Source organism: Bos javanicus, chromosome 16 (assembly GCF_032452875.1).
Source record: "Bos javanicus breed banteng chromosome 16, ARS-OSU_banteng_1.0, whole genome shotgun sequence".
NCBI classification, from domain to species: domain Eukaryota; kingdom Metazoa; phylum Chordata; class Mammalia; order Artiodactyla; family Bovidae; genus Bos; species Bos javanicus.
The window spans coordinates 30,728,990-30,752,063 of NC_083883.1; the positions used below are offsets into that span (position 1 = coordinate 30,728,990).

General features: G+C 36.9%; 1 protein-coding gene across 11 annotated transcripts in view; it reads right to left on the reverse strand.

The window, feature by feature from the left end:
- Positions 1-23,074, reverse strand: part of CDC42BPA (CDC42 binding protein kinase alpha) — a 297,280-nt gene that overhangs the window by 75,848 nt on the left and 198,358 nt on the right. For all 11 annotated transcript variants that reach the window (XM_061382427.1, XM_061382422.1, XM_061382424.1 and 8 more), the window contains 2 exons: positions 9,953-10,200; positions 4,111-4,216 (listed from right to left, as the gene is read on the reverse strand). In XM_061382427.1, the coding sequence (XP_061238411.1) occupies positions 4,111-4,216; positions 9,953-10,200 (354 nt within the window). The remainder of the gene's footprint in view (positions 1-4,110; positions 4,217-9,952; positions 10,201-23,074) is intronic.

The following is a 23,074-nucleotide window of genomic DNA, read 5'->3' on the forward strand; positions in this document are numbered from 1 at the left end:
CATCTTATTTTTGGACTCTACTCTGTTTTGTTATAGCAAGGTTGTTGTTCAGTTGCTCAGTCGTGTCTGACTCTTTGTGACCCCATGGACTGCAACACACCAGGCTTCCCTGTCCTTCACCATCACCAGAGCTTGCTCAAACTCATGTCCAATGAGTCGGTGATGCCATCCAACCATCTCATTCTTTGTCATCCCCTTCTCCTCCTGCCCTCAATCTTTCATAGCATCAGGGTCTTTTCCAATTGGTTGGCTCTTTGCATCAGGTGGCCAAAGTACTGGAGCTTCAGTTTCAACATCAGTCCTTCCAAGGAATATTCAGGGTTGATTTCCTTTAGTAATCTTTTGATTACTGTAGATTTACAGTAAGTTTCAAACTTTGGTAGTGTAAACTCTTCAACTTTTATACCCACTCCCTGAAATATTTTTGCTACTTTAGATCTTTTGTATACCCATATACATTTAAGAATAAGCTTGTCACTTCTAACAAAAAAGCCTATATAATCTTTATAGGGATTTCCTTGAATCTACAGATTAGAGAACTGCAGTTCTAACAATATCCTAACAGTATCTCTCTCCATTTGTTTAGACATCCTTTAATTTAACTCAGCAATGTTTTGCATTTGTCTTCCTTTAGTTAACTCTGGGAACTCTGAAATTACTATTTTCAATAACTGTGTCCACTATGAAACTTTTTTTTTTTTTTGGAGAGGATGCATCAATCTCTTGATGTTAACACAGCCAGAGGTATACAGGCTGTTTTTGAGAATGTTTTTTCCAGATGCAGTGTTATCACTAATTCCCACAACACATCATTTTTTGATCACCACTGCTTTTGACAGCCCATCCAAATAATTTGTGGTTGGGGTTTCAGCTGGAGATTTGCAAGAAGAGGAGGAAATACAGATTTTTGCACTGTCATGTTACAATAGTTACAAGCAGTCTTAAATAGATTTGTTTAGTATTTGTCAGAAAAAGCTAATTTTTTCATTCTCACTAAACAAAAGCATGGACTCTGGAGCCAGACTACCTGTGTTCTAATCCCATTCTGCCATCCGCTAGTTGTGAGATTAGGAGAGTAGCTTCACCTCCCTTTTGCCTCAGTATCTGTAAAATGCTAAGAAAAATAGTGTATACCTGAAAGATTTGTGAGGATTAAATGATTTATATAAAGTAAATTAGGAGGGTAAAAAGTAAACTTTACCTAAGTATTAGCTCATTTTGCATATCTGAGAATAAGATTTTACTATTTGTGAACTGACATATTTGGTTTATGATAATTATAAGACTACATAGGATATGGAAGAGTGCTCATGTTTTAAGTGAAAAGGCAGATTAGAAAATAAAATGTATATATGACTGAAATTATGTAATAATATGTGTACCAACCAAGAGAACCTGGAAAGGAACATATAAAAGTAAAACAGCTGTTTCAGGTTGATGAAATCATAGGTAACTTCTGTGTTGAATATTTTCCACACTTTGTGCAAGTTTGATTTTACGCAAAATAATTATTTAAAAACAAGATACAAATGATAATCTTTTCTCACCGGAAACCATTTACTTCCACTCCTTGGCACAGATGGCGATTTTATTTGCAATAAGTTACCTTTAATAGAAACTTTGAATACAGACTTCTGAAAATATCAATAAGGTTTTTTCTATTTAATTTTTAATTTTTACTTTTGAAGTTAAAAAACCTGACTGTAAGAATCTATTAGTTATCTAAGTTTCAAAATTAACACACGAATTGCTTTTTGGTGTCTATATCTGAAGTTGTGTTGAGAAGGAATTCGGTTCTCTTCCAGCTGGGACAGCTGGCGTAGCAATGGCAAAGGTGTTCTTTGGTTATTTCTCTTGGGGAAAATGTTCCATGTAATCAAACAAAAATAAATAAATGGAAAGAAAGAGTGAAAATACGCAGCGGGCTGAGTAAGAAGGAGAAAGACAAGTAAAGCTAAATACGAGGAGCAAAAATACAGAAGAGGTTCAAACAGAAGAAGACCCAGATCCTCCCCTAACTCTCAAGGAATAAATATTTCCTTGTTATCATTTGTCATTGAATACTCTCCAACCATTATGATTTGCTATCAAAGTTCTACTCACATTCTCTTTCATATCTTTCAATTTAGCAAGACAAGGTAATGCTCTATTTTTTTTTCTTTTTTTAAATTTTATTTTATTTTTAAACTTTACAATACTGTATTAGTTTTGCCAAATATCGAAATGCTCTATTTTTTATAAAATTAGGAGATAGGTTTTTATCTTTCAGATCTCATCAAAATCAAAAGAGTATTGTTTAAAAATTATTTCTAAAGATGTGTTTCTGGTAAGCTCACCAGAACATTATGGTTAATCATGAAATAAAGCCAAGGGGTGAATATAAAATTTGATCTATATTCAATCTGATTATATCACAATTCAATTTTTATTCAACTATAATACCATCTTTTACTAGGTCATTTGCTTAGAAATTCCATATGAAGTGGCCTTCTAGGCTTTAATTATATTTCTTACCTCAAGATAACTCTTAACAGAATCTTAAAATTCTGTCTTGTAGACAGAAATGATTGCTCAATTTTGCAGTCATGATACAAGTCCATTCAATAACAATTATGTGACTTATTTGGATAAAATTTAAATCATACTAGTTTTTAAACATACATTTATTTTATTTTGGTTGCACCGTGTCTTTGTTGCTGCGTGCAGGCTTTCTCTAGTTGCAGGGAACGGGGGTTCTCTTTGTGTGGTACGCAGGCTTCACACTGCAGTGACTTCTCTAGTTGTGGAGCTTGGCTTCTAGGTGCACGGGCTTCAGTAACTGTGACTGGGCGGCCCTAGAGCACACAGGCTTCAGCAGTTGTGACTCACGGACTCTAGAGTGTGGGCTCATTAGCTGTGGTGCACACACTTAGCTGCTTCACAGCATGTGGAATCTTCCTGGACCAGGGGTCGAACCTGTGCCCCTGCGTTGGCAGGTGGATTCTTATCCACTGAACCACCAGGGAAGCCTTATTAGTTTTATTTTAGTGGAAATAACCAACAGCTATACAATAATGTTCACAAAGTATTCACAGTCTAAAATAATTTATACTACTTAGTATTTGGTCATTTTCCAGTGTTTGTATTCATCAGCTTTGCAAGCATAAAATAAACTAACAGAGTTCTTTCTCAAATGGTTTGTAACCAAACAAGCAAAGTCATTTTTAAATGCTTAAAAAGTTGAATAATCATGAGAAATATAGTGAGAGAAATGAAAATAAACATGGAATATGTTGGAAATTAAGATAGAATGAAGAGTCTCTTTTTTTTGTGATTATTTAGCCATTGTCTTTCAATCTGTTGTTGAAATGACTAACTAAACATAATACTTTGGAAAATATTAGAACTCATTATAAAGGACAATTATCCAAACCTTATTTATAAGTAAGTACAACCATTAAAATTGCAGATTAACATTAGGATTTTCACAGATGCTAACAAATAACACAGAAATGCAGAATGATGGCAATTTAAGAAAACTGAGATACTAATTGGAAAAAAGATTCCTTTAAGTATTTGAAATTTTGTTCATAAATCTGGTTGTTGTAATCTAGATTTAGTCTATGGTTCAGCCCTTTGTTTGTGCTAGGGTTTAGACAGAGTTGGTTTCTTTGGCTTCTTACATACCAATGGTATTATTTCTAGCTATTTCAGTTCTCCATCATGAATAAGATCAGAGTTGTCAAAATTACTCTAGTTTGGCTTCATTGTTCCTGTCCTTACCAAAGGCAGGCCCTAACTTAGCTAGCCATTACATTATAAGTGATGAGTTTGAAAGAAAGAGTAAAAAGGGATGGAAAGTGAAATAAAGAACAAGGGCTCAAAAAATACTGCGACAAAGAACAAGACAAGGTGAGCCAAGTCCTTTCTCCAGAAGACTCTTGTAAAGATTGGTAAAATGAAACATTGGCTGTACACAGAAGCAATCTTTGATATAAGAAGAAATATTAAATTAAAAATGTACATCAAATATAAAATTATATCTACAACTACTATGGCAGTACTGAACAATCTAGCATGTGTCAATAAACATTAAAAAAAAATAAACATAAATGAGACTGAATCACTCACCTTATCAAGCTCACTTGTCAGTTTTTTATTTTCTTCAGTTAATAACACTTTTTCTCGTTCATACTGTTGCTTGAACTCATTTTCAAATTCTTCCCTTTCACTTTGACTAATACAATTCAAAATATGCAAGAAAAAAAGGAGTTGAATTAAAAGTAAAATAATGGTATTGTATCATATGCTCTATTCTGAAAAACCACTATATCTCAATTGCTCCAAATCCCAATCCTTTCCCTTAAAATGAAGAAATCTCAATCATTTCCTTTTAATTAATAAGTAGATTTCTCTGCTTAATAACATTTATTTTGTTGTTCATTTGAAAATCTGAGGAAGACATCCTGATTATGCTCTCCTTATTTGGCTGTGTATATGCTAGGAAGTATGAGATCATGAGGAAGCAAGGGGAAAAGGAGGATACAGGGACCACAGTATGATTCTACACTCAGGTCTAGATTGCACAGAAAATTCAAGAAAACTCAAATTATACTACCAACAGTTCTCTCAATACACTCAGGCCATCCTTCCCTAATTCCTTCTTTGCTTCTTCCCCACGTACCTACCAATCTACATATATATACATATAACACATTTAATGTTATAAAACTTGTTTAGTTCTGGGGGACAGAACTGATTAACCCTTAGAGGTAAACACAATTCTACAAACTTTTTAAAAACCTCCCTTTTACTTTCATGTATTGGAGAAGGGAATGGCAACCCACTCCAGTGTTCTTGCCTGGACGGGGGAGCCTGGTGGGCTTCTGTCTATGGGGTCACACAGAGTCGGACACGACTTAAGTGACTTAGCAGCAGCAGCAGCAAAGGAGACAGGGGAATCAGTTTTTGAATACTGAACTGAAGTGTAGAGAAGAGCCTTATCTCTACTGCAGTTTGATGGAGAAAGTTGGTTAGCAGCAAATAAATTTCAAAGTGAAGTAGTTCTGGGTAATTCTATAATTGCTTCCAAGTCAACAAAGAACACAAATAATGGTTGATTTAAAAATGTAATCTTAAAAATCCCTTTATCACTAAATTATTGAATATAAATTAAATTATAATTATATGATTAACTTCTAGGAAAATAACCATTTTGTGTCCAAGCAAATGTGTCACTTTATTATCTACAATCAAAATGTGAAATTCAGTTATGTTTAGAATCTTTCTAGATTCAGAAGCAACAAAAACAACAACTTAAAAAAATATGAAAAACTAAAAAGATGCATTCTTTCAGAAATACAAGTAGATGAAAGTAAATTGAGTAAAATTTCTATAAAGGGCTTCCCTGGAGGCTCAGTGGTAAAGAATATGCCTGCCAATGCAGGAGACATGGGTTTGATTTCTGGCCTAGGAAGATCCCACATGCCTCAGAGGAAGTGAGTCCATGCACCACAACTACTGAGCCTGTGCTCTGGAGCCTGGAAGCCACAGCTACTGGACCCACGTGCTGCAACTACTGAAGTCCAAAGGCCCTGGAGTCTGTCCTTGGCAACAAGAGAAGCCATTGCAAGGAGAAGCCCTCACACCGCAACTAGAGAGTATCCTCTGCTCACCGCAACTAGAGAAAAGTGCACAGCAATGAAGACCCAGCACAGCCAAAACAATTTTTTCTATATAAAACCATTTTTGTTTTTTCCTATTAGCATTAAACATAAGTCTCTGCCATACTTAAACAAAATAAACAAAAAGGAAAGTGAAAGTGTTACTCAGTCGTATCCAACTCTTTGAGACCCCATGGACTGTAGCCAACCAGGCTCCTCTGTCCATGGAATTCTCCAAGCAAGAATACTAGAGTGGGTTACCAGTCCTTTCTCCAGGGAATCTTCCTGATCCAGGGATCAAACCCGCATTTCCACCATTGCAGGCAGATTCTTTACTGTCTGAGCCACCAGGGAAGCCTTTAAAAATGTGCTGAGGGTCTACTATGATGGCGGTGGTTTAGTCACTCAGTTGTGTCTGACTCTTGCAACTGCATGGACTGTAACCCACCAGACTCCTCCATCCATGGAATTTCCCAGGCAAGAATACTAGAGTGGGTTGCCATTTCCTTCTCCAGGAGATCTTTCCAACCTGGGGAGTGAACCTAGGTCTCCTGCTTTGCAGGCAGTCCCTTGCATTGCAGGCTGATTTTTTACCAACTTAGCCACTTTCCTGGTCTTCCTGTTCACTGGTAACCACCTTGAAATCTTGAGACTGCCATATTCACTTAACTCATTGCCTAATTTTTCTTCCCTATGCCAAAATCTGGCTTCTGCTGCCATCACCTCAAAAAAAATGCTGTCTCAAACCTATTGTTCCAAACTGTTATTATATCCAATCTACTGGCTACCTTTGACACTGTCCCCATTTCCCTCTCTTGAAATGCAGTCTTCCTCTGGCTTCAGTGATGCCCACTTTCCTGATTTCTGCCTACATTTTGACTTTCTAGCTGTCTTTGTGAGCCCCCACCATCCCCTCCTTCCTCCACATAAATGCCAATACTCTTAGGTATTCTGTCTCAGGTGCTCAACTTTTCTTTACACCTTCTTCCTGAGCTATTGCATCTATTATATTACCTGATTTCAATTATCATCTATTATGCTGAATTTACATCTGAATCTACATTGGAGATGAATTAGAACTAATTAAACTACTCCAATCTACATTGGAGAAGGAAATGGCAACCCACTCCAGTATTCTTGCCTGGAGAATCCCATGGACAAAGGAGCCTAGCAGGCTACAGTCCATGGATTTGCAAGAGTTGGACACAACTTAGCGACTAAACCACCACTATGTAGGTTGGAAGCTTTCCTGGGTTTCAAACTGTCGACTTGATATCTCCTCAAAATTGTCTCCTAAGCACCTCCAATTCAACATGCCCAACCCTAATAACAGATAATCAAGTTACCACCAACCCCACCTTCCTTTCCCTATAATCATATATTCGACTTACTCTTCTCTTACTATAGGAAAAAACACAGCTAAGGTCAACCTCTTTGCTTATGTGCCTGCTTAAGTACACTTCTTCCCTATCTGTCTGAATCATCTACTGGGTACTTTCTATCAGATTACAAGCATGGTGTTATTTTTGAGATAAATTTCTCCTCCAATTATTATTTCACCTTCTTGTTCTTGCAATGAAAGACTTCCAATAATAACAGTGTTATATATATCCTGTCTCCAAACACTCTCCTTCAAGTCTTCAGATCCATTATGGGTTTTCTGGCCCCTGAAATTGTTCTTATCAAAGTCACCAATGACCTTCATATTTTTAAACTCATCTATCAATTATATGGTCCTCATCTTATTTGATTTAGACCTCATCTAATTTGACATGTAGACAGATTTGATACACATTCATCATAATACCAAATCTGGGCACCAAATTTGCCTGGTCTTCTTCCTATCATTCTTCCTGGCTCTTTCTTATCCACTTTGCTGTTCCTTCATTTCTCAGCTTCTAAAGACTGGAGTTCCAGGGTACAGTCCTAGGACTTCTTTTTCATCCATATTCATTCACTAAGTGATCTCATATAGTCTCACCCCTTTTGATATCATGTGAGTAATAGATCCCCCTAGGATTTTATCTCCAGCCCTGAAATCCAGACTTGTTTACATGATGACCTATTTGACATTTCCACCTGGATGTCTAAAAGCATCTCACACATAATTTGAGCTTCTGATATTCTCATCCCAAACTTACTTCTTTTGTAGTCTTCCTCTCTAAATGGTAACTATATTCTCTTAATTGCTAAGGCCCAAAACGGTAGTATCACCCTTGATTTTTCCTCTTTCTTTCTTATCCATATCTAGTGTATCAGCAACTATCATTATCTTTACCTTTTCTGCCACCAACCTAGGCTCAAGCCACCATCATCTTTTGCCTAGATTACTGCAATAGCCTTCTAAATGGTTTTCCTGCCTTTTCTCTTATCTAGTTCAGACTTTTCTTAAACTAGTCATCAGAGTAACCCTTTTAAAACACAAGTCAGTATTTGTCCATTTTCCACTCACTATCCTGCAATGCCTCCCTGCCATGGTTTTGAAAGGGAAAATATAAGTCGCCTAGTCGTGTCTGACTCTTTGCGACCCCATGGACTATACGGTCCATGGAATTCTCCAGGCCAGGATACTGGAGTGGGTAGCCTTTCCCTTCTCCAGAGGATCTTCCCAACCAGGGACAGAACCCAGGTCTCCCACATTGCAGGCAGATTCTTTACCAGCTGAGCCACAAGGGAAGCCTGCCATGGTTTTACTGTAAGTAATTGTAAGTCACTGAAAATGACATAAAACTTTACATGATCTGGCACCCATTACCTCTCATACATATCTCTCACTATTCTTTCCCTTTAACTCTGTTTTATCTACATTGGACTCATTTTTAGTATTATTATTTTAATAGACTTTGATTTTTTGAATGGTTTTAAGTTCATAGCAATACTGTAAGGAAAGAGTGGTGTGTTTGTTATTATTAATGAATCTACATTAGACACATCATTATTACTAAAACTCTACAATTTATATTAGGTTGTATAGTGACATATATAGAGTAGTTTCACTGTCCGAGAAATCCTCTGTACCCTGCATATTCATCCCATCCTCCTTCCAACCCCTGCAATCACTTATCTTTTTACTATCTCAACAGACTTCTTAATGTAAAATGTTCTTCTCATACATATGTAAGGACCCACTTTCTCTGGTCCTTACTGAGAAATCACCTTCTCAGTATAATTTTTCCTGGCTATCATGTGTATGTGTGTGTACAATTTAATTCTCACCCTAATGCTTCACAGTTCCCATCCCCTGCCTTACTTTTTGTTCTTGGACTTAATAATTATCTAACATATTCTGTATTTTACTTATTTTGTTTATATTTTATTTATAGTCTTTCACCATAATTAAAGGAAAGCTCCATAACGACAGAGAATTTTTGTCTGTTCACTGCTATGTCCCCAGGGCCTACAACAGTGCTTTCACATAGCAGGTTCTAAAAAAGTTTGTTAAATGAATGGACCAAACTGAATTAAACTCAAGCTGCCCATGTAAGTTGAGAATGACAATAACATACATTTAGTTCCCTAAAACCTAGAAATTTGAGTATCACTGATAATTTCTTCTGCTTCTCATTTCTCATATCTGGTCATTATGTCCTCCAGGTTCTGTCTTCTCAGTAGACTTTCTGAGTTCATATGCCTTTCTCCATCTTCACTGTCATACATAAGGTCCAGGCACCTCATCTCTCATGGGTAGATTCCTGTCTACAGTCTGCTCCTTTTAATCTACACAGTAATAAGAGTGATCTTTCAAAAATATAATCTTGATATTTTTCTTCACTAGTCTTAGGATAAAGTCTAAATTCCTTACTTTCCTTCATGATCTTACCTCTATTTTCCTTTCCAGTTTCATTTCTTAACACTCATCTTTATTTTTACGCCTACACCATAATGAACATCTTTCTTTTTTTAAATGTGTCATTGCTACCCTGTTCCTATAGATCGTGGCAAAGTCTGCTAAACTTTGCCTGGACACTCTTCCACAGCTATATATTTCTTATATCCTTGGTCTTAACTCAGAAATAATTTTTGTTCAAAAAACCCAGACACACCAAAGTTAACATTTGAAAAAAAAGAAAGAAATAAACAACAACAAAAAAACCCAAGCAGCAAAGTCATCTTTCGCATCTCTTCTACAAGTGTTCCTACACTTCCCATTTGCTTTCCTATGATGCTGTAATATAATCTTCTATTTACCAATCTTGACTTTTCTCTTCTTGAGGACTAGACTGTATTTATTGCATATGTTTCTCCAATCCTTGACACCAAACAGGTACTCAACAAATAATTATTAGAGGAGTAAATAACTTGATTCTTACCTCTCTCTCCTGTTTTTTTCCAATTTGTCTTTCAAAATCATAATTTCTTTGTTGAGAGCAAGTTGTTGGCCTTCTGAATCATGTAGTTCTTTCTTCAGATTTTTAATTTCATTTGCATGTATTCCTTCTCTCTTGGACAATTCTTCTTCATAAAAGATACTTTTCTTTTCCAAATCAGTCTTTAGTTTGGTTATTTCTTGTTGATGTTCTATGCTGCATACGCCTGGTGAGTAACTAATTTGTTTTTGCTATAGAAGTAATAATACAAGATTAGTTAATCTGTAAGAATAATAAAATATCAAATAATAACTATAATACAAAGGACTGTTGATGGAAATGAATATTACTTTTGCATATTATTATATAGACTAATACTTTATTAAGGCTGTTAACCTTTTGTCTGCCATATGTTACTAATAATTTTCTAAGTGTGTATTCCTTTATTGTTGTATTTTAGTCTCCTTCACACCAGGATTAAATATTTATCTAATGGTACTTATATAATCATTTGTTTTACATTTAAATTTCGAATTTATATATAACACTGTGTATGAGTTAGGGGAAAATCTAACTGCATCCTGTTTCTGATGTGGAACTTATAAAATGTTATAAACACACTTGTGTCTTTAACAGATTAAATTGGGGGAGAAGTGGTAGAGCTAGAATGCACAAAAAGAAAAGGGAGAAGTCTTCTGCAATGGTCCAAGGAGAAATGACAAAGGTCTAATCTAACATCTCCGTAGCCATTCCAGGAAAAAAATGACACAATTCTTTGCATTTAGGTAGGGTAGTAAGAAGAAGAAATTTTGGTTGAAAGCCATCTTTTGTAGAAATTAGGTTGAAATATACTCTTGGTATCAAAGAGAACGGAAAATGTAAAGTCCAATGGCTCTTCAAAGTAGTGCTTAAGGTAAGACAAAGGTACTCTTGGTATCAAAGAGAAAGGAAAATGTAAAGTCCAACGGCTCTTCAAAGTAGTGCTTAAGGTAAGACAAAGGTTATGACTATAAGATTTCCTGAGTTTTGTACCTTTTCTATTTTGTTATATGCAACTTTCCCAGATGATCCACAATAAAACTTTTAAAATCCAAAGAACCTTTGAGATTATACTTAGTGACAACAGGAATCAAAATCTAGAGGGCAGTGCATCCTTTTTTTGAAGTCTGTATTAAGGGTAGGGACATATCCCGGAGTAGAAGGACATGCACTCATCTTCCTGAGAGAACACCAAAATCGCAATTAGCTGCTTTTTTTGGATCCACCAAAAAAAGATACCCCATGTCCAAAGGCAAAGGAGAAGCTGCAGCAAGCTGATGGGAAGTGAGGGGACAATAAAGAAGACTGAGCACTGAAGGACTGAAGCTTTTGAACTGTGGTGTGGGAGAAGACTCTTGAGAGTCCCCTGGATTGCAAGGAGATCCAACCAGTCAATCCTAAAGGAAATCAACCCTGAATATTCATTGGAAGGACTGATGCTGAAGCTTCAATACTTGGGCCACCTGATGCAAAGAGCTGACTCATTAGAAAAGACCCTGATGTTGGACAAAATTGAAGGCAGGAGGAGAAGGGAACAACAAAGGATAAGATGGTTGGATGGCATCACCGACTCAACGGACATGAGTGTGAGCAAGCTTCAGGAGTTGGTGATGGACAGAGAGGCCTGACATGCTGCAGTCCACAGGGTTGCAAACAGTCGGACATGACTGAAGAAATGAACTGACTGACTGAGGAGTGTTAATAATTTTATGTTTCACATCTGGGTCTGTGATCTATTTTAAGTTAATTTTTGTGAAGGGTGTAAGCTCTATTTATAGATTCTTTTTTTTTTTTTTTTTGGTATGCGCTATCTGGTTGTTCTAAGCCATTTGTTAAAAAGAACATCTTTACTCCACTGTATTGCCTTTGTTTACTTTGTCCACAAAGGTCCATCTAGTCAAGGTTATGGTTTTTCCTGTGTTCATGTATGGATGTGAGAGTTGGACTGTAAGAAAGCTGAGTGCCGAAGAATTGATACTTTTGAACTGTGGTGTTGGAGAAGACTCTTGAGAGTCCCTTGGACTGCAAGGAGATCCAACCAGTCCATCCTAAAGGAGATCAGTCCTGGGTGTTCACTGGAAGGACTGATGTTGAAGCTGAAACTCCAATACTTTGGCCACTTGATGTAAAGAGCTGACTCATTTGAAAAGACTCTGATGCTGGGAAAGATTGAGGGCAGGAGGAGAAGGGGACGACAGAGGATGAGATGGTTGGATGGCATCACTGACTCAATGGACATGGGTTTGGGTAGACTCCAGTAGTTGGTGATGGACAGGGTGGCCTGGCGTGCTGCGGTTCATGGGGTCGCAAAGAGTCAGACACAACTGAGAGACTGAACTGAACTGAACTTGTCACAGATGCTGTACCTATATATTTTCTTGTCACTACCGTACTGTCTTGATTACTGCAGCTTGATATAAATCTTGAAGTCAATTTTTCAACTGTGCTCTTTTCCTTTACTATTGTGTTGGCTATTTGGGGTCTTTTGCCTCTCCATTTAAGCTTCAGGCTTGATTGCTTGATGTTCACAAAAGAACTTGCTGGAATTTTGACTTACATTGCAATAAATCTGTAATTGAAAGTAGGAAGAACTGACATCTTGATAATACTGAGTCTTCCTGTCCATGAACATGGAATATCTCTTCATTTATTTAGTTCTTCTTTGATTTATTTCATTAGAGCTTTATAGTTTTCCCCATACAGATCTTAAGCATATTTTGGTATACTTATATTTCAGTATTTCATTTTTGTGGGTGCTAAAATTAATAGAATTGAGTTTTAAATTTCAAATTCCGTTATTCATGGCTAGTATATAAAGAAGTGACCAACTTTTGCATATTAATCTTGTACCTGCAACCTTGCTATAAATACCTTATTAGTTCCAGGAGATTTTTGTTAATTTCTTTGATTCTCTACATAGACAATCATATCATCTGCTAACCAAGACAGTTTTATGTCATCCTTCCCAATCTGGATACCTTTTTCATTTTATTTTCTTGTCTTACTGTACTAGCTAGGACATACAGTATAATGTTGAAAAGGAGTTGTGAGAGGAAAAATCTTTGTTTTGGTCTTGATCTTAGTGAAAATTTTCAAGCTTCATACATTAAGTATCATGTTATCTGTAGGTTTCTTGATAGATATTCTTTGTCAAGTTGAGTAGTCCCCCTCTATTCATAGTTTACTGAGTTTTTATCATGAATGGGTACTGGAGTTTGTTATATGCTTTTCCTGCAGCTTCTGATACAGTCATGTGATTTTTTTTATCAAATCAATGATGCATTACATTAATTGACTTTTAAAGGTTGAACCAGCCTTGCATACATAAATGAGATAAAATCCCATTTGGTTGTGGTATATAATTCTTTTTATATATTGTTGCATTCAATTTGCTAATATTTTGTTGAGGATTTCTCCATCTATGTCTATGACGCATGTTAGTCTGTGTGGCCTTCTTTTCTTGTACTTTGTCTGGTTTTAGTATTAGCATAATTCTGGTATCACAGAATGAGTTAGGAGGTATTTCCTCTAGTTCTATTTTCTGAAAGTGACTGTAGAGACTTGGTGTGATTTCTTCCTAAAATGTCTGGTATAATTCACCAGTAAACACATCTGGGCCTGATGCTTTCTGCTCTCAAAGGTTATTAATTATTGACTCAATTTCTTTAACAGGCAGAGCCTTTTCATATTATTTACTTCTTCTTAGTCTAGTTATGGCAGCTTGTGTCTTTCAAGGAGTTGGTCCATTTCCACTAGGTTATCAAATTTGTAGGCAAATAATTAATTGTCCATAGTATTTCTTTATTAGCATTTTAATGTACATGGGTTGCACAGTGATGTCCTGCTGTTTCATTTCTGATATTAGTGTCTTCTCTCTCTTTTCTTTTTATCTTTTTATGTGCTTTATTTTACAACCAAAGTTTAAAAATATAGCAGAAAGCACAGCAGGCAAAACATAGATTAAACATATTCTTTGCAAAAAATTTACCACAGGAAAGAAAAATTTTTAAAGGTAATTATAAGCATACAAAATGATGTAAGTTATACTGATAGGTAATTCCCCTTCTTTTCAAGTTTCCAGTGGAATTATTAAATTTATATAAGGTATCAAACTTCGGGAAGAAAATCTGGTCAGAAACCATAAGAATAATAAAATCAGACTCATCTCAATGCAAATTTAACATAAAAAAATTTTTTTAATTTATTTTTTAAAATTTTATTTTATTTTTAAACTTTACAATATTGTATTAGTTTTGCCAAATATCGAAATGAATCCGCCACAGGTATACCCGCGCTCCCCATCCTGAACCCTCCTCCCTCCTCCCTCCCCTACACTCCCTCTGGGTCGTCCCAGTGCACCAGCCCCAAGCATCCAGTACCATGCATCGAACCTGGACTGGCGACTCGTTTCATACATGATATTATACATGTTTCAATGCTATTCTCCCAAATCTCCCCACCCTCTCCCTCTCCCACAGAGTCCACAAGACTGATCTATACATCAGTGTCTCTTTTGTTGTCTCATACACAGGGTTATTGTTTTTTAATAAAATGTTAACATTTGTAACCTACTGCTGTACTGAAATTCAACTACTATATGAGCAACTTATTCCCAGAATGTAAGAATACTTTCATGTTAGAAAACTTAATATGATTTCTCTCAAATATAGATAAAGGGACCCCCCTCCCCTTTTTTTCCCCTTATTTAGCCTGGCCATAGGCTTATTTATTTCATTGATATTTTGTGTTTTTTTTTTTTTTTTTTTTACTTTAAATGTAGGCTTTTATTGCCCACTTGAACTTTTTTTTTAATTAATCAATTTATTTTAATTGGAGGGTAATTTCTTTACAATATTGTGGTGGTTTTTGCCAGATGTCAACATGAATTTAATAAGCTTTCAATATTTTCCTATTTTTAATTTGATAGATTTTTACTCTAATTTTTATTATTTTCCTTCTGTTTACTTTAGATCTAACTTGCTCTTCTTTTTCTAGTATCCTAAGGTAGAAACTCGGAGAAGGCAATGGCACCCCACTCCAGTGCTCTTGCCTGGAAAATCCCATGGACAGAGGGGCCTGGTGGGCTGCAGTCCATGGGGTCGCTGGGAGTCGGACACGACTGAGCGACTTCACTTTCACTTTTCATTTTCATGCATTGGAGAAGGAAATGGCAACCCACTCCAGTGTTCTTGCCTGGAGAATCCCAGGAATGGGGGAGCCTGGTGGGCTGCTGTCTACGGGGTCATAGAGAGTCGGACACAACTGAAGTGACTTAGCAGCAGCAAGGTAGAAGCTAAGATGATTAATCTTACATCTTTCTTCTTTTCTAATATATGCATTCAATGCTACAAATTTCCCTCTAAGTAATGCTTCTACTACATCTGACTAAGTTTGATAAGTTGTGTTTTCATTTTCATTTAGTTCAAAATATTTTTAAGTTTCTCATATTTTCTTTGACTCGTTTTATTTATAAGGGTGGTGCCTTATTCCCAAGTATTTTGGAATTTTCCAGCTATCTTTTTGTTATTGACATCTAGTCTAATTCCACTGTGGTCTGAGAGCAGACAACGTATGATTCCTACTCTTTTAAAATATGTTAAGGATTTGTTATGGTTTAATTTATGGCTTAGAATGTGGTCCATCTTGGTGGATATCCCATGTAAGCTTGAGAAGAATGTGTATTCTGCTGTTGTTGATCTATAGATGTCCTTATATCCATGTGATCGATGATGATATTGAATTCAGCTATGTACTTACTGATTTTATACCTTCTGGATCTGTCCATTTCTGACAGAGGGGTGCTGAAGTTCCCAAGTACGACAGTGAATTTATCTCTTTTTAAAGTTCTGCACTTCTGCCAGTTTTTACGTCACGCATTTTGATGCTATATTGTTACACACGTACACGTTAAGTATGCTAGGCCTTTTTGATGGCAAACAATGCCTTTCTTTACTTCTAAAAACTCTCCCTACTCCGAATTTCACCCTGTTTGAAATTAATATAGCTATTCCCACTTTCTTTTGATTAGCATTATCATAGTTTCATTAAAGTCTTTATCTTATCAATCAGAGTTGTGTTCAATTCCTGGTCTGATCATTTCAACAACCCTGAGTCTGGTTCTGATGTTTGCTCTATTCTAACTGTGTTTTTTGATTTTCAGTGTAATTTTTTATTGTTAGGTCACCATGATGTAGTGAGTAAAAGGAACTGCTGTAAACAGGCTCTTAGTAATGTGGTGGAAGTTGTGTGGGGAGGGGAAGTGTTCTTACTGAGCCTGGGCTTCTGGACTGTGAACTTAAGACAACCTTGTCAGCTATTCTCCCCATTTACCTGTTTGGACAGGGTGACTACAGTGGGCTGGGATGGGTTATTTCCCTTCTCTCAAGTTAGTTAGGTCTGATAAAACCTCAGCAAGTTAGGTTCTAGTTGAAGACACACCTTGTTAAGAAGGACAGACCGCTCTGGTACATCTGACAACTGCTACCCCTATTGTTAGTACAAGGGGTATTATCCTCTGACATTCACTGTGAAAACCTGGTAGAGCTCTAGGATGTAAAACTGATGAAACTGTGAGGGCTCCCCAGTGATGAGGGTCCCCTGGAGTTTTTGTATCTCAGACTTGTCTGCGCTGAGCCACCAGCAATTTTTCAAGTATTCAAGTACTTGTTCATGCTTCCCTGCACTGGCACTGCTTTCCTACAAGGGTTCCTGATCTCCTAAGTTGTGATTCTCTTGATCACTGTCTCCAACTTGGAGGGTAGGAGTTCATTCTGTGATACTACTTTTCTTACACAGTGTCACACTTTATTTTTCTGGGCTCCAAAATCACTGCAGATGGTGATTGCAGACAGGAAATTAAAAGATGCTTACTCCTTGGAAGGAAAGTTATGACCAACCTAGAGAGCATATTGAAAAGCAGAGACATTACTTTGCCAACAAAGGTTCGTCTAGTCAAGGCTATGGTTTTTCCTGTGATCATGTATGGTTGTGAGAGTTGGACTGTGAAGAAGGCTGAGCGCCGAAGGATTGATGCTTTTGAACTGTGGTGTTGGAGAAGACTCTTGAGAGTCCCTTGGACTGCAAGGAGATCCAACCAGTCCATTCCAAAGGAGATCAGTCCTGGGTGTTCTTTGGAAGGAATGATGCTGAAGCTGAAACTCCAGTACTTTGGACACCTCATGAGAAGAGTTGACTCATTCGAAAAGACTCATGCTGAGAGGGATTGGGGGCAGGAGGAGAAGGGAATGACGAAGGATGAGATGGCTGGATGGTATCACCGACTTGATGGATGTGAGTTTGAGTGAACTCCGGGAGTTGTTGATGGATAGGGAGGCCTGGCGTGCTTCAATTCATGGGGTCACAAAGAGTTGGACATGACTGAGTGACTCAACTGAACTGAACTTTTCTTACAAGTCTAAGAACTGTTGATTTTTCAATTTGTTCAGCCTTTTACTTGGTATTAGAACAAAGTGGTGATTTCCAAAGTTCTTACATGCTAGATTGAAAACTGGCAGTATTCTCTAAAGTTTTAAAACATAGGATCCTATGATCTGCAAATAGTTTTACTTCTTCCTTCCCAGGTTGGATGACTTCTATTTCTTTTTCTTGTCTAAGTCCTCTGGCTAGAACCACTAGCATAATGTTAAATTGCAATGGTGAAAATGGGCATCCTTGTCTCATTCTTAATCTAAGGGAAAATATTTTTTAATCATTTATCATTGAGTACGATGTTAGCTGTGGGTTTTTCATAAATGCCTTTTCTCACGTTAAGTACATTCTCTTCTATTCTTAGTTTTCTCAGAGTTTTTATCAGGAAAGAGTATTGCATTTTGTGAAATTAAGATGCACCAATTAAGATGACCATGTGGTCCCACTGTTCACTTTGTTTCTTTTAATGTGATTTATTATATTGATTTATTTTCTTACATTTAACCATTCTTGCATTCCTGGGATAAACCCCACTTTACTATGGTTTATAAGCTTTTTTTTTTTTTTTTTTGGTTTATAAGCTTTTTAATATGACTTTGGATTTGGTCTGTTGGTATCTTGTTGAGAATGCATGTATCTATATTCATTAGGAATACTGGTCTGTAATTTTCTTCTTACATTATTCATGTGGTTTTGGGATTACAGCAGTGTTGGCCTTCAGTTCAGTTCAGTTCAGTCCAGTCGCTCAGTCGTGTCCGACTCTTTGCGACCCCATGAATCGCAGCACACCAGGCCTCCCTGTCCATCACCAACTCCTGGAGTTCACTCAGACTCAGGTCCTTCGAGTCGGTGATGCCATCCAGCCATCTTATCCTCTGTCATCCCCTTCTCCTCCTGCCCCCAATCCCTCCCAGCATCAGAGTCTTTTCCAATGAGTCAACTCTTCGCGTGAGGTGGCCAAAGTACTGGAGTTTCAGCTTTAGCATCATTCCTTCCAAAGAAATCCCAGGGCTGATCTTCAGAATGGACTGGTTGGATCTCCTTGCAGTCCAAGGGACTCTCAAGAGTCTTCTCCAACACCACAGTTCAAAAGCATCAATTCTTCGGCACTCAGCCTTCCTCACAGTCCAACTCTCACATCCATACATGATCACAGGAAAAACCATAGCCTTGACTAGGTGGACCTTTGTTGGCAAAGGAATGTCTCTGCTTTTGAATATGCTATCTAGGTTGGTCATAACTTTCCTTCCAAGGAGTAAGCATCTTTTAATTTCATGGCTGCAGTCACCATCTGCAGTGATTTTGGAGCCCAAAAAAATAAAGTCTGACACTGTTTCCACTGTTTCTCCATCTATTTCCCATGAAGTGATGGGACTGGATGCCATGATCTTCGTTTTCTGAATGTTGAGCTTTAAGCCAACTTTTTCACACTCTACTTTCACTTTCATCAAGAGGCTTTTTAGTTCCTCTTCACTTTCTGCCATAAGGGTGGTGTCATCTGCATATATGAGATTATTGATATTTCCCCCGGCAATCTTGATTCCAGCTTGTGTTTCTTTCAATCCAGCGTTTCTCATGATGTACTCTGCATATAAGTTAAATGGCCTTAGGGAATGAATTAGGAAGTGTTCCCTATTCTTATATTTTGTGGAAGAGTGTAAGAGGAACTGGTGTTAATTCTTCCTTAAAAGTTTGGTTCAGTTCACTAGTGAAGTTATCTAGTCCTGGGCTTTTCTTTGTCATTGGTTTCTTATTACCAATTCATTCTCTTTGCCTGTTATAAGTCTGTTGAGACTTTGTATTTTATCTTGCATTTAGATAATTTGCATGCGTCTCGATCTATCCATTTCACCTAGATTACTTTGTTGGCACAGAGTTGTTTAGAGTATTCTCTTATAATCCTTTTGCTTTTTGATGACAGGTAGCAACATCCACTTTCACTCCTGATGTTAGTTGTTTCCTCCCTTCCTCCCTCTCTCTGTCAAGTCTAGCTAAAGGTTTGTCAATTTTGCTGATCTTTCAAAGAATCAGCTTTGGTTTCATTCTATTATTATTCTCTTCTCATTTTATTGAACTCTGCTCTAATCTTTATTTACTTCCTTCTGCTAGCTTTGTTTCCTTTGCTCTTCTTTTTCTAGTTCTGTAAGATATAAAGTTAGGTTACTGATTTGAGACTCTTACTTTTTAATAGAAGCATTTACAGCCACAAATTTGCCTCTGAGTACTGCCTCTGCTGCATCCCATGTGGTGTTTTCATTTGATTAGCCTACAGGTATTTTCTAATTTTCATTGTGATTTCTTCACTTGACCCATGGGTTGGTTAAGAGTGCCTTGCTTAATTGACACATATTTTAACATTCCAGTTTTCCTTATGATACTGATTTCTAGCTTCATTCTATGGTGAAATTGGAGTAGATACTTTGTGTGATTTCAGTCTTTTTACATTTATTGAGATTTATTTTGTGGCCTAACCTAATATCTGGTCTATCCTAGACAATGTGTCAATCGCACTTGAGAAGAATATATATTCTGCTGTTGTTGGGAGGAGAGTTCTATATATGTGTTGTTAGTTATAGTTGGTTAAATTGTTGATCAAGACATCTGTATCCTTATTTATCTTCTGTCGATTTTTAGAAGTGGGGTGCTACAGTTTCTAACTTTCACTCAATTCTATTGAAAAGTAGTCTCAATGCAAGTAAAGATTCCTATAACCTTTTAAAGGAGCCAAAATAAGTTTCAAAATTTATAGGTATATAAGTTTAATTCAAGACATTCCCACTTTTAGAATATCTTAAAGAAATGATAATAATCCTAAAATATAATGAAATATCCTAAAATTATGATAATAATCATAGCTAACAGTTACTGAGCCTTTACTTTGTATTAGGCCATTGGCTAAGTATTTTGAATGTGTTAACTAATTTATTTGGGTAGTTTTATTATTACCACAAATTTTTAAAAGATACAAGAGATTATGAGTGCTTGATCAATGGGTTAATATATGTGATTGGAAGTCTTCATGCAGCAGTGATTAGTAAAGATTAAAAAAAGGGGAAACTAGCAGATAGAATGGTACTGAGAATTAGAAAATCTGGGTTTAAATTGTACTCTGTCATTTAAGACTGTAAATCCTAAACTCTTCTGAGTTTCACTTTCCTCAAATGCGAATAATCTCTAAGATTTCTTTCAGTTTGTACCTTCTGATTCTGGTTTTTAACAAAAGCATCTAAAATAGTGCTGGAAACGAAGCCGTCCCTGACTGACAGTTATTTGAGACGGTAATGCAATGACTTCTATATACTAATTCTGTTCTAGAAGTCTAGATTTTTATGGAAGAAACATTTCTAATTTGGAAAGCTAAACAAGACCATGGAATCACAATTAATCAAAACAAAACAAGAAAAACCAATCCCCAAAGCAAGAAATAAAATCTAGTTCATATTTGTATTTAAAGCAGAGAAAAACTTACTTGCAACCACTATTATTCAATTTTCAGAGAACAAGCAAGTTCTAGCCAATTCTACCACATCATTCATTCACTGATTTAACACACTTATTAAACAAGTATTGAAAATTTGGTCCTATGCCAGGATAATAATATAGCAGCCTATGCTTTCAATAAACTAAGTCATAGTTTAGATGGGGAGACATTTTGTGAATAAATAATTATAATAAGAGCTATTGTAAATTTATTAACAAAATTCTAAAGCACCACAGAATTAGGAATACTTAAACTTCCTCAGAAGACATTCAACTTAATTCTTTCATTTGTTGGATGAATAAGATACTAGACTAGGCCTGCAAGGAGTGTGTGGAGGTGGTGGCTGGCAGACAATGCTGAGGAAATGGGATATGCAAAGGTTAGAGTCAGGAAAAGGCAGACATCATATTCAGATTATAATTTAGTGCTACAGAAATATGATATCCATTTAATCCTAATTCTCTCACTTTGACATACAGAATAACATTATTATAGCTATTAGTAACCGAACACATGTGATGTAGCAGCTTACATACATATATATGTACTCCTTATGTAAAACCAATGAGATAGGGTTTTACAAATGAGAAAATTAAAGTCAAAGAGACTAAATGTTTTGTCCAGCATTAAACAGCAAGTAACTGATGAGGCCAGGCTTTAAAACAATAAAGTCCAACTCTAGAACTGGCACAAGGATTTCTCTTCCTAAGCGCTTCTGTTGAGATATTTCAGTTCAGTTGAGTCGCTCAGTCGTGTCTGACTGTTTGCGACCCCATGGACTGCAGCACGCCAAGCTTTTCTGTCCATCACCAACTCACAGAGCCTACTCAAACTCATGTCCGTCAAGTCAGTGATGCCATCCAACCATCTCATCCTCTGTCGTCCCCTTCTCCTCCCACCTTCAACCTTTCCCAGCATCAGGGTCTTTCCCAAGGAGTCAGTTCTTCGCATCAGGTGGCCAAAATATTAGAGTTTCTGCTTCAGCATCAGTCCTTCCAATGAATATTCAGGACTGATTTCCTTTAGGGTAGACTGGTTGGATCTCCTTGCTGTCCAAGGGACTCTAGAGTCTTCTCCAACACCACAGTGTTCAAAAGGATCAATGTTCAAATGCATCAATTCTTCAGTGCTTAGCTTTCTTTATAGTCCAACTCTCACATCCATACATGACTAGTGGAAAAACCATGGCTTTGACTAGACAGACCTTTGTTGGTAAAGTAATGTCTCTGCTTTTTAATATGCTATCTACGTTGGTCACAGCTTTTCTTCCAAGGGGCAAGTATCTTTTAATTTCATGGCTGCAGTTACCATCTGCAGTGATTTTGGAGCCCCAAAACATAAAGTCTCTCACTATTTTCATTGTTTCCCCATCTATTTGCCATGAAGTGATAGGACCGGATGCCATGATCTTTAAGCCACTTCTTCACTGTCCTCTTTCACTTTCATCAAGAGGTACTTTAGTTCTTCTTTACTTTCATAAGGGTGAAATTTCACCACTTTCATATGGTGAAAATGCCTTAAGGCTGGTGTCATCTGCATATCTGAGGCTATTGATATTTCTCCTGGCAATCTTGATTCCAGCTTATGCTTCATCCAGACCTGCATTTCGCATGATGTAGTCTGCATATAAGTTAAATTAGCAGGGTGACAATATACAACCTTGACGTACCCCTTTCCCAATTTGGAACCATTCTGCTGTTCCATGTCCAGTTCTAACTGTTGCTTCTTGACCTGCATACAGATTTCTCAGGAGGCAAGTCAGGTGGTCTGGGATCCCCATCTCTTTGAGATTTTTCACAGTTTGTTGTGATCTACACAGTCAAAGCCTTTGGTGTAGTCAATAAAGCAAAAATAGATGTTTTTTTGGAACTCTTGCTTTTTTGATGATCCAGCGCATGTTGGCAATTTGATCTCTGGTTCCTCTGCCTTTTCTAAATCCAGCTTGACCATCTGGAAGTTCATGGTTCACATACGGTTAAAGCCTAACTTGGAGAATTTTGAGCATTACTTTGCTAGCATGTGAGATGAGTGCAATTGTGCAGTAGTTTGAACATTCTTTGGCATTGCCTTTCTTTGGGATTGGAATGAAAACTGACCTTTTCCAGTCCTGTAGCCACTGCTGAGTTTTCCAAATTTGCTGGCATATTGAATGCAGCACTTTCACAGCATCATCTTTT